The sequence below is a fragment of the Schistocerca piceifrons genome, chromosome 2 (genome assembly GCF_021461385.2).
Source record: "Schistocerca piceifrons isolate TAMUIC-IGC-003096 chromosome 2, iqSchPice1.1, whole genome shotgun sequence".
Classification (NCBI taxonomy): Eukaryota; Metazoa; Arthropoda; class Insecta; order Orthoptera; family Acrididae; genus Schistocerca; species Schistocerca piceifrons.
In genome coordinates this window covers 847,701,402-847,716,602 of record NC_060139.1, presented here as the reverse complement: position 1 = coordinate 847,716,602, position 15,201 = coordinate 847,701,402, and the positions used below count along the sequence as shown (strand labels likewise).

The following is a 15,201-nucleotide window of genomic DNA, read 5'->3' as shown; positions in this document are numbered from 1 at the left end:
GGGTGGTTCCTTACGTGTTTGATGTCTTCCGCCAAAACCACCCAATCCAACCTCTTTCCGTTGCCGCTCATAAGTTGTCAATTCTAGCAGAAACAGGCACGCTACATGCCAAAGTTCAAGGAATAGAACTGAGATACGCGGAATTCTGAGAGTGCCTTCCACGGTACTTATTTCCTTGGAACGCTTATGCCGTTCGTAAGGTACTGTGTCATCGCGGAAACAAATGTTATTCAGACATGCTTCAATAACACGTATTGCCTCATCTTTTCATTTCTTTTGGAAATTACATCTAAGGTGGTATCCAGTTCCCATTAGGGTAACGTCATTTCCAGTCTCCTTCCGTACTTCCCAACAGTGAAAGCTATCACATCGGCCGGTCAGTGTGGCCGAGCGGTTCTAGGCGCTTCAGTCTGGAACAGCGCGACCGCTACGGTCGCAGGTTCGAATCCTGCCTCGGGCATCGATGTGTGTTATGTCCTTATGTTAGTTAGGTTTAAGTAGTTCTAAGTTCTAGGGGACTGATGACCTCAGATGTTAAGTCCCATAGCGCTCAGAGCCATTTGAACTACCACATCGCTCGCACTTTCCCTTAGTTCAACACCGTAAATGTAAAGTAAAATCCCAGATCGCCAGTGTGGCCGAGCGGCTCTAGGCGCTTCAGTCTGGAACTGCGCGACCGCTACGGTCGCAGGTTCGAATCCTGCCTCGGGGCCGGCCGCGGTGGTCTAGCGGTTCTAGGCACGCAGTCCGGAACCGCGCGACTGCTACGGTCGCAGGTTCGAATCCTGCCTCGGGCATGGATGTGTGTGATGTCCTTAGGTTAGTTAGGTTTAAGTAGTTCTAAGTTCTAGGGGACTGATGACCACAGATGTTAAGTCCCATAGTGCTCAGAGCCATTTTTTTGAACCTGCCTCGGGCATGGATGTGTGTTATGTCCTTATGTTAGTTAGGTTTAAGTAGTTCTAAGTTCTAGGGGACTTATGACCTCAGATGTTAAGTCCCATAGTGCTCAGAGCCATCTGAACTAACACATCGCTCGCACTTTCCCTTAGTTTAACATCGTAAATGTTAAGTAAAATCCCAGATCGCATAAATGACCCGATTTTCGTGCGTACAACATCAAGAAGACGAAATTATTGTTGAGCGTTCTTGGTATTTTACATTACTTCAGCATTCCAGGAGTATTGCCCAGGAGCCTCATTACCATTACGTTTGAAGACTACGCTCTAGTTCGCTGGTTTAACCACCAGAGGATCTACATTTTCAGACATTTTAGATTTTCATAATATTCTGGATGATTTATACCTTCCAAAAGACTCATTACTCGCACCGAGTGGGACTGCGATACAGGATTTTGAATTCGTAAGAGGCACCGTCTTCATTTTCAGTTTTATTTTCTCAGTTTTCTCACAAACGTCTCACACACGGAAGATAATGTTATTTTCATCAGATGGGTCAGGATTTAGGAGGAGCCTAAGTACTTACTTCCACGACTATGTTTCCACGACACGCTATCATTTGTTGTAGATACAGTCGAAAAATCACATACACCTGCTCTCTTTCATGGTCAGTCTCTCACATTCTCATCCAAACACACACACACAAACACACACAAGGGCTTGTGTGCGTGTGTAATAACATCCCCCACATGCACACACCTTCAAGACATACAGCCACGCACATACAAAACTGCGCAACTGGCCGCTCTTACGCAGCAGGTATAATCAAGCTGCGCGGAAACTTCAAATAGTATTTTAAATGGTATTATGATAGGCCAAGGAACCTTTACTGAATGCTGCAGTATTCTTCAAAGTGACACAGATGCTTGACACTGTTTTTCAACATGTCTATAAACAATGATTGGTACATTCTACCAGTCGTACCGTTCCTCGACAACAAAGAGACTGCTATTTGGTTACAGACCCGTTCGAGAACCGCAGTGAGAACGTCCTCATCGCCGGAAAATTTATGGTTGCTGGAAATCAATTCCTGAGTTGCCTGGACAATGTCGTCTGTGGTCTATATAGAGACCTTATTTTCCGATCAGCTTTGCTCGTGTCTATTTGGCCTTGATCAAATTGTTGACCCCATTTTACAACGGATAGGCGCGACATTGAATTTGACCCGTACACTGCCAGCATCTAAAGGCGAGTATGTGTGCAATTTCCTGCGTACTTCAGATTTTTATTACATTTCCAGTTGCCGCGCCATTACACTCGCACGCTGTGGTGCTCCTGTTATTCGTACCTCAGCAGAACAGTGTCCGCAGGCAACCCAGAACATGGTCTCTCTTCTGACAATGCGTCACTTGTTTGGCAATGGTCGTAGCGTGGGACGACACGCGTAACTTACTTATTGAAGTGCCTTCATAGATGCCAGATACCACACAACTGCGGAAGGTAGCCACAGGCGTGTGCTAACCTGGCAGCTCCAACGCTCGCTAATCGGAAATGGAATGTCAGCAAAAGTCGAGTAAGGACGTAGCGACGGACTTGCTGAGGCCCTCTAACAACATTCCTACTCTCAGACTTGTCCAGACCACTGCAATGACAGAGTGATATTTTTTGAATTTCCCATCGATAGTGTTCGAGAACGAACAGCGTGAAATTCGGCTGTTAGTCAACTTATCCTCCGCAGCACTATCCAATAGCAGTTAGTATAGTACGTTCCGTGACAACATGCAGAGCGACGGGAAACTGTTCTCATGATCTACACATTATGACATAACGTTAAATTTGCTTAGGTAGTTGCCTACAGCTCTAGCAGTTCACACAGCTCCATCAGTTAGTCGGTGTCCTTTTTTTGCAATACTACCCAGTTACTTTCTTCATTGAATTCTCCAGTCGATGTTCTGTTGTGCGTACCCTCTCGATGATGGTGACATCTTCTGCTTCGTTGTATATCATATCACTCACAAGTATTTAACCATTACACATTGGTAGCCATTTTACACTTTTTGTATAAGATTCTCACCTCAACATACTCAGCTCTCTATTTCAGACTGGGACACTACCATGGCATGTCCAACACGAACTCCCATAACGCGCGTGAGAAGCATAATTAAATTAGGTAATTTACAGAGCATCGATCAGGCAATGGGACAAATACCGAGCAGATTTGCCAACAAGAGGATCGATCAACCTTGAGTTTGGTGATAAAGCCTTACTTCAGGTACCACACATTGATTATCGATTTTTTTTCATTCGTTCATAAGGACTTTGGTATATACTGTAATGATAAGACTTTTCGCCGGGCTACATGAATCGGTATTATGACGTCGAAACCTTCGTCTCTGAAAACTGGCACTGTCATGGCGTCACACTGCAATGTTGAGGTACCAGACCCCGTAATATTTACAGCCATTTTTTAAAGTTATGCTTACTGGAACTCCTTTACATTAAACGTCTGCCAGCCGCGGTGGCGGAGCGGTTCAAGAAGCTTCAGTCCGAAACCGCGCGACTGCTGCGGTCACAGGTTCGAATCCTGCCTCGGGCATGGCTGTCTGTGATGTCCTTAGGTTAGTTAGGTTTAAGTAATTATAAGTTCTAGGGGACTGATGACCTCAGATGTTGAGGATGTGACAGGATGTCATGATTCCCAGTATAGCTTTGGAGATAAAGAAGTGCTGGTGTAACGTCAGCGCAATATAACATGTGCAAATGTGTCAGCTGTAATATGACACCACAGATGAAAAATTGATGAAAGACGCCGAGTCACAGTTTTTGGCCCGTATGCTCATTGCCCTACTATTCTCGTGGATGAGCAGAGAGAGTTGGGCTTTGTAAGACCGTTGTTAGCGGAATTCTACACAGCAGCTTTCCGCTCATCACGTGCTGTGGTCGCAAATGCTTGTTCCAGCACATGGGCTTCTCTGTACGACTCTCTTCTATCCATGGGTCGTTGCAGTATATCTTGCACATCACGAAGTGTTATGGTATGACAAACAATTACTTTAACAGTGTCGTTTCGGCAGTTCGAACATGGATCTTTCCAGTCGGGGAGAGAGAGAGAGAGAGAGAAGAGAGAATTGCTGGGTCCGCGAATACACAATCTCCCTGCAGTCTGATTACCGGAACACTGGCGAGTGCGTCATTGTAGATTGGATTCGTTCAGGATTTTATTTCTGTGTGTCGCAATTCCCGCAAACTTTAGTTTAGAATCCTCATAAAAGATTCTTTTGACTCATTTATCGGAAAGGATTTACTTGTCTTTGATTGCAGGCTACCTGCCTACTTTGGAATCTGATAAAGTCTAGCCATAACATGCAGTGAACGTCCACACTAGGCCCGCCGAAGCTCTCCTGTCGTTCCAGAGACGTGGGTGGGCAGCCACTCTGCCGTTATCTGTAGAGAGCCATTATCTCTATCAATCAGTGGCTTGAGTACACAACCGAGATTTCCGTTGCTCCATTTCCTGACGTGAACGACCTCCAAGCATTCACATCTGTTTACGACGTAGATGCTGTAACTTGCAGCTGTTGTATATTCTCCCATAAATGTATTACATATGAATACCGCAGCGCGAACGTATAATTGTGCGTTGTTATCCAGTAAAAAAATTGGCGGAATACTAGCTTCTTTCGTAGGTGAGAGTGGGTCATAGTTTGGCTCAACGAACTTAGAGAGCTTGCACTGTGCATCACAGGAGCGCCTACTCTAAAATACTGATGGTGTATTGAGGTAACGATATTTCATAATAATAAATACACCTCTCGGTTAAAAAGCACGATACTGGAATTATAAAAATTTAAGATATTACCTAGGTGTCCCAAGAGTCGATCTTCTCATACAGTATCGTAGAGCAAATAACAAGAAAGGAATTGTTAGTGGCAGACTATGCACTCCTCATCAGTTACTTCATACTTTAGAGGAACAGAATTAGGTCTAAAAGTAGCTTCACTTACCTGATCTCTATACTTCACCTAGCTTCAAAATAGGACGATTGCGACAAAACGCGGGAGACGTTAACATTGTTATGAGGGCAGCAAATTTACACAGTAACAAATAGTAAATAAAACTGACTACTGCATCCACTTACAATTGTAATACGGAATAGAATTATCCGTAGTCAGCTGCCAGGATCCATTTTCAGATCTATAAAGAAACTTGAAAACCGCGTTAATATTCTGGTTGACTACGAAGACACTGGTGTTTAAGAATCATAAAGTTTTACTTTTATCGGTAATTGCAACATAATAAGTCGGTTGTAAGATTCTTCGTTATGCACGTCTCTCATTACTGGTAAACTGGACGACAAAATTTCAGACATTTGTCTGTCGCTGATCCTTAATTCATTTGTTTCCTAGATTGTAGTGTTGATCTAAACTTGTGTTTTCTGTGTGTGAGAACTGCCAAGACTGAGGAGGTGCTCGGGAAAAGAGAAATTTAGAGGCAATAAGTATATTAGAGTGCATAATAACTTGTGTGAAACTGTTACATGTCACACATTGTGAGCATCAAATGCCGTAGGTACTAAATTATATAACCAGCCAAGTTCGTAGAAAACTTCATTTTTATCCTGTACTTTAAAAATGTAGCAGTGATAACGTTAATACCCTAAATCAGAATTACACTCTTGCTGTTAACCATGTGTTGCTATGTATGCTATCTGATCTCGCTACCTAGCTTCTAAGAGCAAACATTGCGAAGGTGATATTTTTTATTTGAAAATCCTTTAAAACGAAAAGGAATTGTGATCAAGTGATTTTAAAATGTGTGACATCCCGTGCAACGATAACCAAATTATTTGGAAACAAAACTAGGATTGTGTGGGTCCTTAGATGCATTGCAAAAAGGCAGATATTCTGCAAGCATATTCCTCGGCACCATTGTGGCTTACTTTATATAACATAATTATTTGGAGTACTATAGCAGGTGCGTATGGGTCTTCACTGAAGAGAACTGCTCAAAAAGTTGTGTCTGAAAGTAATGAATGTGAACCAACAATTATAATTGCACCCTTTGATGGTAGCTGGCAGACACGTGGACACATTTCCCTGCTTGGAATAATTTCAGCTACTTCCATTGATAGAGGAAAAGCGCTTGATGTGATAATTATGTCGAAATTCTATTTCATCGGCAATCAATATGCAGACGTTGAGTACGTTTCTCAGAAGAGCGAGGATTGGCTCTGAGGTGGAATGGAAGTGCCTGTCTTGTTAAATATTATCAAACGAACAGTTGAAGGCACAGGTTGTCTCTTACGTTGGTTACATAGAAGACGGCGAAAGGATTATCCCTAAAAGAGTTGTTGCTAAAAATGATTACGATTCCAGAAATTCTGTCTACAAGCTAGAATGTGTAACTCATGTGAAAAAAAGGCTGTAGACGGAGAAGTGAAAGAGAAAGCTGGAGAGAGGCTTAAAGATGAGAAGGTATAGAATGGCAAGGAGCACCTCACCACCTCAGAGACAGACAACATTCAGAATTTTTATGACTTAGGCGCAAGAAGAAATAGAAATACTCCAGAAGCCACGAAGTTAGCTGCCTGGACTGTACTTTTTCCACAAACTGCCAATAGATGAAAACCGTTATAATTATCCTGCTCTCTCCCCTTCCCAACCACAACTAGCACTCATGGCTGGTGTCGGTAGCAACAAAAGTATGCATGTGGGATTAATGTATGAGCACAAACATTCATTAGCAACATATGTTATGAACAACATTAAGAAAATATTCAGCCAATGCCCACAGTTGTTAAGGAAATTCCTTCATAAAACATTTCGAAACTTTAATACAGTGTAAATTCAGTTATATAGGTTGATAGCAACATTACAATAGCTACGTAGTGACCAGAAGCGTAGAAAAATAATAATTTTATAAACATCCACTCAGTGTCTAATTGTAGGTGTAGACATGATAGTGGGAATAGAAATACCGAAAAATTAAAAACATAAAAAATCTGTTTGATGAAAGTGCTGTGAATAATTATTTTGACATTCAGTATTAAATAGCAAGATGACGGACTATTCATAAATCAGTAACAAAGTGGTTTTCATATAATAACAGGGTATAATTAAATGTCCTTTACGGACTTTGAAGACAGGTTTCTCACACCAAAATGAGAAAAAAGTCTAGTAAACATGGTCTCTAAAATATATCAGTAAGAGCACTTGTTCATCTTCTATACTGTGAAACAAATCTCTTCTACTGAACTAGTGCTCATACCTTGTAAGGTATGCATTCTAGAGCCCATGTTTACTAGACTTTTTTTCTTTTTTTTAGCGTAAGGAACCTGTCCTCAAAGTCTGTAAGCAGAATTTAGTTACACTCTTCAATAACCTATTCGCCAACCGGGCGTTAAGACCTAATGTTGCTTCATTTCTTTTACGATAAGTTACCTTTGAATAGTAGTACTGTTGAAGTTAAATTAATTAGAAACCAGAGAAATAAAGAATATGAACTGCGTGACAAAAAAAGTTAAGCATCCAGAAGGTAGGGAGGAAACTAAATGAAACTTCACAGGTTGAGAGGGTATGTGACACTATTTTAGTGATTAAAATACCGAGTCGGATTTACATATAGCTTGGCAATATGAGTCCACTTATCAGCATGATATCCCCTCAGGCCTGATTCGGCTGGGAAAGTTTTCATAATGCCTTTATATCCTCTCCTGAGGCAAACTTGTCTCCAGCTGTTGTAGCTGGGCCTTGATATACTGCATACTGCCTCCTGAGACAGAACTGACGTCCGAGCAGGTCCCTTACATGTACACATGTTCTACTGGGGACGGATCTGGGGATCTTGTTGGCCACGGCAGTACCTCAGCATCACACAGACGGATGACAGAGGCACTTACCATGGGTGGACGAACATTGTGTTGTTGGAAAATGGCATAACGATCCTGTTGCGTGAGAGGTAACTTGTTAAGGCGCTGGATGTCAGTAAGGAATCGTTGTGCTAACCACCACCAGCCGACCCCTGAAGTCATAGCCTATGGCTCCCCACACTTTGACGCGAGCAGTAGCGCCTTCTTGCCACTCCAAAACATTGGACGAATGGGACCTTCCCGGGTCACCACCACACACTATGATCGTTCGTGGCAGTGCAGAACCGCGATTCATCGGATTCATCGCTGGGCACAATACCAAGCCATTCATCCCCATTCGATGCTTCACGGCTCGCCACCAATCCAAGCACAGCCATTCGTATTGTGGTGGTAACGGCAGCCTACGCATCGAACTGTAATTCACTAGTCTGGCTGCTGTTAGTCTCCGACAGTGGCGCAGTATGACCCAGAATGTGACAGAGAGTCCATTAGTTGTTCACGGATGGCAGACGCATATGTGAATGGGCTACGATGTGTTTGGTGGACAGTACGGCGATACTCTCGAGTGTTGCTCAGGCGTGCTCGATAGGAACATTGACAACAAATAGCTCTACCGATGCAGCCCAGAATCCGGCCATTTTCATATTCGAATGCCTTACAAATCGGCCAGCCGACCACGTGGAGACCCACAACGAGGTTTCTTTCAAACTCGGTGCTGATAACCTTGTCTCACACGAGTACGGGGTCCCTACCTATCCTTTGGTGAAATCAATCAATATGTGAGACTGCTAACACCCCTTATATGCTCTACCAGGCCTGGCAACGACACTAAACACGAACAACACTAATGTATTATGGTGATCGTTTTATCTGTCACAGAAAATTGCAACACTAACAATTTACAAACCCACAGGTGGAGTATACGGGTTCGAAGTAACATTGTTATCCGACCTCGTCTTCTGGGTGCTTCACTTTGTTTGTCAGGCAGTGTAGTTAAGTATTATGGGATTACGTCAACACGAACACAGGTCTGGTCAATTAATAGGAGTATGTTTCAGGAAAGTTAATGGTTAGCTGTCTCTAAAAATGACACCTCATATGTTGCAACAGACGAGTTATACAAATTTTAAAACAAGTCTTCAGTGAAGAAACTCTTCCAGTTCGGTGCCGATCGAACCTTTATTGTTCGCGAAGACGAGGTTGTAATAACTGCACCTCACCCAGAACCAGACGAGTGGTCTTCCATCAAATTCTCTGTCCGTCAGAAGGGAAGCAGAATACTTTCCATAATGAAAGATATCCATGCCAGGAATTTCATTTTGACCTGCAAGATGTTTCTGAAGATACGCTACATGTCTACTCATATTTGTCACTACTCTCAACTGGATTCTTAGTTAAGTAATGTAAATACGTTTAACAAATTGTCAGCAACTTAGTTGTAGTACGAATCAATCGGAGCGACATATCACATGTGAAATTTCCAGTAAGTACTTCATGTTAAATGCTACTTACAAGTTCCCATGATACACTATAACATTTTAATCTAATCACATCTGAGATGTTAGCCAAGGAAATTGGGACAAGTCAAGAAGGAGTTCAAATGGTTCAAATGGCTCTGAGCACTATGGGACTCAACTGCTGTGGTCATCAGTCCCCTAGAACTTAGAACTAATTAAACCTAACCAACCTAAGGACATCACACACATCCATGCCCGAGGCAGGATTCGAACCTGCGACCGTAGCAGCAGCGCGGCTCCGGACTGGAACGCCTAGAACCGCACGACCACCGCGGCCTGCAAGAAGGAGTGCCAGATCGTAATTCCACATTGACACAAAAGATTCAAGTCTGCTCTCATCAGTATGGAAGTATTTGCGAGACGCGTTGAAGTGTGTTTTTCGATCTTGTACTACGTTGTTACAGTGAGGTAACTTTGATGAAAATCGATCAACTTATCGTCCGTGAAGTACTGCAGATACGTCCTGATACTCTGCCGGAAAACAAAAACGGATGAGTTACTGTTCAGTATCGCGGAAAACAACACGAAGAAAATGTTTTGACCCATGGAAGGAACGAATATTGATATGTATGTATTGAAATGGTCATGATTTGTTGTCGAACACCACTAATTTGACATGTTTGGGAAGCACGCAAATTTGCAGCGTCCGTCAGTTTTATTTCGTCAGACCTCGTACACATTTTCCAACGGAGAGTAAGTACAAGTCTGAACTAAACTGCTCGTCCACTGCCAAAGAGATGGTACATTTTAGTGACTATTTTCACAGTTTTAGGAAACAGTTTACGCTCGAAAAAAGCATTGCCAAGAAATACGTTATTTGTTTTGAGGTAATGTATGTCTACTGTGTCTATTAGACGTCCTGGAAAAAAGGTCCTGCATAACAGACTGACGCAACTTTGGTGTAAGGGAAAGTTAGCTGCAGCCGTAGCCTGTGCGGAGGATGCCTGTAACTCTGTTCACAACGACCAATCTGTGGAACATGTAATGGTACTTGAATTACGCAACCATTACGGCACCTCACCCGAACCTCTCGATACCAGTAATATTCTACTGTGTTTCTGTAAAGTAGTTAACGTATTTATGAGACAACATTCAGATTCGATTTCATTTTTGATACATCGATTTGATATTATTCTTATGTGTATTATTTCTTTTGTCACTATGATCTTTTGACGTACTTGTAACTCTGATTTTTGGGTGCGTAAGCGATTATTAGTTTGCTGTTAAGTCGTTAGAGAGTCGGACCTTGGAAAAGTCAAGTCTTGGACGTCATGTTGGAAAAACGCGTATTGTAGTCCGCTTATAAAATGTGACTTTTAACAGTGACTGTGAGGAAGATGTTTTCAAGTATGTTTTGTATTGTGAAGTGATGTTTGTGTGTCACGTGATATTGCAATAAAAGCAATTAAAAGGAAGTGTAATTTAATTCGGAGTGCTGATTATTTTTTTTTACATCACCATTGTCCAGTAAAAGTGTAAGCTTCAAGAATGGTTTGTGAAGCGCATCTACAAAACTTTTGAATATAGCGGAATAAAACCTAGGCCTCTTTGCATCCGAGCTTGGAATCATAACCACCTAGATTTTCAACGATTGAGCTATGATTTTACGACGAGAGCAGCATGGGAAACGCAAAAAGATGAGTGCTTAGTTTTTGGATTATTACATGAAATGACTTTATTAACTGTGCTCTAATGACACCTGCCACATAATATGACTGTTGTTGCCCGAAAATGCAGTATTTAGCAGCGTGAGCAACACCACAATCGTTATTAAATGCTGACCTTTGTTGTGGTTATATTACAGGTATGTTTCAATTATAGTCTGAAACAACTTATGACAGATTACGAACGGAGAGTACTCACCGCGGCCGACGCCCAGCCCACACAGGACCGTTACCGCCAACAGGACACGCGCCGCCACCGCCATGGTGTCTGAGGCAGATGCCCGGAGCTGTCCGTGTATAAAGCCAAACACTCTTATCAGAACTGCGATCGTCAGTAAAAGTGGTATTCTTTCTCCTGACGAAGCAGAAGATAACGCACGCTACAGTGATTGTCTCCATTTGTTTGGAGCCAAACGCTTTGTAAGCTGCCACAGATTTCGTAACTGTTCACACAAGATTACGAACACAGTTTATGCCCTGAAATATAGCTACAGGCAGTGAGTATGACCCTTTGCTAGCGCAATCTGCATTTTTAATAGTCATCAAGTGCAACAAAAAAGGGATAGAGGGGAGGAAGTCGCTCGGAAGTACAACAAGTGAATACTGAACATGTGCCTGAATGCAAAACACGTACAACTTCAAAGTATAATAAATTTCACCTTATACGTCAGGTTTTTGCAAGGACAAATGAAAAGTGCAAATGGAAACTGTTCTTAGTGGCAAATCTCACATTTGTCGGAAGAATCAAAAAACAATTTATCTCTTTTTATATAAAACTTATTTGGGGAATGGGAAGTTGTACTGACACCTCAGACATGCTACCCATTTAATCAGTGCCAAAAGTAACGCGAGAAATTAAGAAAATCAATAATTTGTTAAGACGTTCTAATAAGAGGAAGACCTCAGACAGGGCCAACCGATAGGGCTCGTATTTGACAGGTCTCTTGTATACAGAGTGAAATGAAAGACTTTTAGGTATTTAGACACAACACGCCTCCAGCTTTTGAGAAAACCGCCCCTGAAGTTCGTGGCGCGTAATAGACTCAAAACTGACGGGGTCGATAGATAACTGAAAACCGGGCATTTTTTCGTCATCATCGTCTACGAGGACCACAAACAAGGAAAGAAACTGCTGCAGCTGCCACTTATCTAACTACAAGGCAAAGACAGCTCAACGAAAGACCAAGGCATCTAGCTGAGATGCAGAGAACCAATGTTCGACTCCCAAACTCTTTTATTTGAAATTCTTTCCCGTACTGAAATCGTATTAATGGGAGGCTTCATAAGGTAATTAGTAACAGGCAAATAAATTTGTCAAACGATTTGGATTAGTAAAGATTTAAAATTTTAATCCTGGTTGCCTTACAATGGCTCTTTTACTTACTCTGTTACAAGTCCTCACTTTCCTTCGAACAACTGAGTGGACGATCCTTTTCATATACGCATTCGAAGCAACTATTCACTCCAAAAACATCTAATGAATGCACGTTCCTTCGCAAGATCTGGCGGAAAACAGACTTGGTTTATATTCAAAAATATTTATTTTTCGGGAATTAATTTTAATGTATATCACCTGTACGATAACAACGGCTGAAAAATAGGACCTTGTATGGTACGGTTGTTGTATCCGAGCGGTTGTGCAGTTCCCGGCGGGTTTCCAGAAGCACAATGCAATTTGGAATGTACCAAATAAGGTTCTATAACACCCCTCGCTGTAAACAAGCATCGTTCGGTCGGCGGTCTGCGGTCCCTCGTGACGAATTCGCAGCAGTATTGCTCGGAACTGTTTCCATGCAACGAGACTTAAAATTTTAATTTCTTGCTAATCCAAGTCGTTTGAGAAATTTATTTGCCTACCCCGTTATTATTCCTTATTGATTACCTTATTAACCCTCCTGTTCTTACCAGTTTCGATAAAAAGCACAATTTAATGAAAGCTCCAGATTGCATTTTGAGAATCGAACACAGGTTCTCTGCTCCCCAGTCAAATGCCTTGGTTGCTACGCCAGTGGCATTCTTATGAACAGAGTACCTTATGGATACGTAAGCGATAATCCACACATGGTGATGAAAAATTGTCAATTTTCAATCAGCTGTCGATCCCATTCATTTTGAGTCGATTGCAGGGCTTGAAGTTTAAAACCGGGAAAGTGTTGAGCCAAAATACAGTGTGTATCAAAAATAATAATCCGATTTGGCACGTCTGTATTTCTGAAACTAATAAACATATACAATGATTTTTTTTTTTTTTTTTTTTTTTTTTTTTTTGAACGGTAAGGCCAGCCTTGTGGCCTAGCGGTTCTAGGCGCTCTAGTCTGGAACCGCGCGACCGCTGCGGTCGCAGGTTCGAATCCTGCCTCGGGCATGGATGTGTGTGATGTCCATAGGTTAGTTAGGCCTAAGTAGTTCTAAGTTCTAGGGGACTGATGACCTGAGATGTTAAGTCCCATAGTGCTCAGAGCCATTTTTTAAGAACGGGAAACTCAAAAAGTTTTTTTTTCATAGGTGTCTATAAGCTTGCCCACCCCCGAGATTCACGGCATATGTCAATGCAGTATTCATATTGTCCTCACACTGCAGTCTTGAGTTACAGCTTCCACTGCTGCTGTTAGCGATGTCTTCGTTTATTCATTGTTGTTGGTAACGGAGGCAGATAAAATCTTTTATAAACCCCAACAAGAAATAATTACACAGAGTCAGATCCAGTGACCTTGGATACTAGCAATGTAAGACTGCATCATTTGGTCCACTACGGCCGAACCATCGTTCACTAATCAATTGATTTAAAATTTCACGCACTTCTATATTTATTCTGTTGGTAAATGAAGTCGTTCGAATCAGTCTCCAACTGCGAGAAAAGGAAGTTCTCAAGCATATCGAGATATGTGCTTCCCGTAAGTGTGTTCTCGGCAAAGGAAAATGGAGCAAAGCACATTAAATTTTGGAGACTCCCTATGTTGTACAACTTCGTGTGGTTGTTCCGTACCCCATATTCTCACATTATGACGGTTCATCTCTCCATTGAAATGGAATGTCGCCCAGTCACTAAACATTAAGCGTTGAAGAAAACATCATCCTTCATCTTGCCAAGAACGAACTCCATGTGCTGTTGTTTGCCATCAGGACAGATGCACTACTTTGTATATCTGATAATAGGAGCACAGAAATACAGCTGTAAAATGTTAGTTAGTAGAACTGTAGTCAGCAAAAGGTAATTCTAACATATTTTTAACTTTTGTTATACGAGAATAACAAAAAGTAATTCACGGAAAGAAATCTTGCAGTATTGATTTCTATTTCTTACTGATTCCATTCCTGGGATCAGGCGTTGCAAGTCTACTGTAAAATTCGATGTGCTGTTGAGAAAGAAAGGGCAGCACCGTGAACAGGTCATTCTGTTTTGCAACTGATGGCTGATCTTCCAAATGAAGTACGACGTCACGAAAGTCATCTAGTTTTCATGCGTACAAAGAGGGCTAAGGGTAGCAACCACAATTGTATGTGATAGGTGAAAATTTCACTACAAGAAATATAAATACATCGTCGCGTATTATCTGCAATTGATGTGAAATCAATGACACACTCCAGGTACAGTATAGGTATAGAGTTAAATGAATTTACTCCTGTCATGAAAGAGAGGTTAAGGATGAGATTTCGTCTCCTTAAACTACTCAAAAGCAGCTTGAGAGTGGCCTATAGGAGTTGGTTTATCGTTCTGTCATTCTGTATGGCCGTTCTCGGTGCTTTGCAGAATCCCAGCGGGCCCACGCGACTAACGACGGAGACGGCAGACATACTGTTCGCGCAGCCAAGATACATTGTACAGCCTTGCGTGTACACTGAATGAGGAAATGAACCTGACTGCAGCAACACATTGTCCACGCTGACAGTGCCACGACGCCAGGAGCACCACGGAATTTCACCACGGTGACTGTTGTTACGGTTTCCGCTGACGTGACAGTTTTTTTATACGCCAAGACAATTAATAATAATTGCTCTCATACACTCTAAATTTGTGTTTCTTGTAAATCTAGCCATCAGTGTTTACGCTCAGTTTTTATCATCATTTTAATTATGCTGACGCGCGACTGCTATGGTCGCAGGTTCGAATCCTGCCTCGGGCATGGTTGTGTGTGATGTCCGTAGGTTAGTTAGGTTTAAGTAGTTCTAAGTTCTAGGGGACTGATGACCTCCAATGTTAAGTCCCATAGAGCTCAGAGCCATTTGAACCATTTGAATTATGCTGAACGAAG

The 15,201-nt window shown here is 42.0% G+C and overlaps 1 protein-coding gene across 1 annotated transcript in view; it reads right to left on the bottom strand.

Moving 5' to 3' along the window:
* The window catches only part of LOC124775925 (trypsin-1-like), a 50,875-nt gene extending 39,664 nt beyond the window's left edge, over positions 1–11,211 (bottom strand). Inside the window, exon 1 of the mRNA XM_047250770.1 lies at positions 11,148–11,211. Within this exon, the coding sequence (XP_047106726.1) occupies positions 11,148–11,211 (64 nt within the window). The remainder of the gene's footprint in view (positions 1–11,147) is intronic.
* Positions 11,212–15,201: the final 3,990 nt, after the last annotated feature.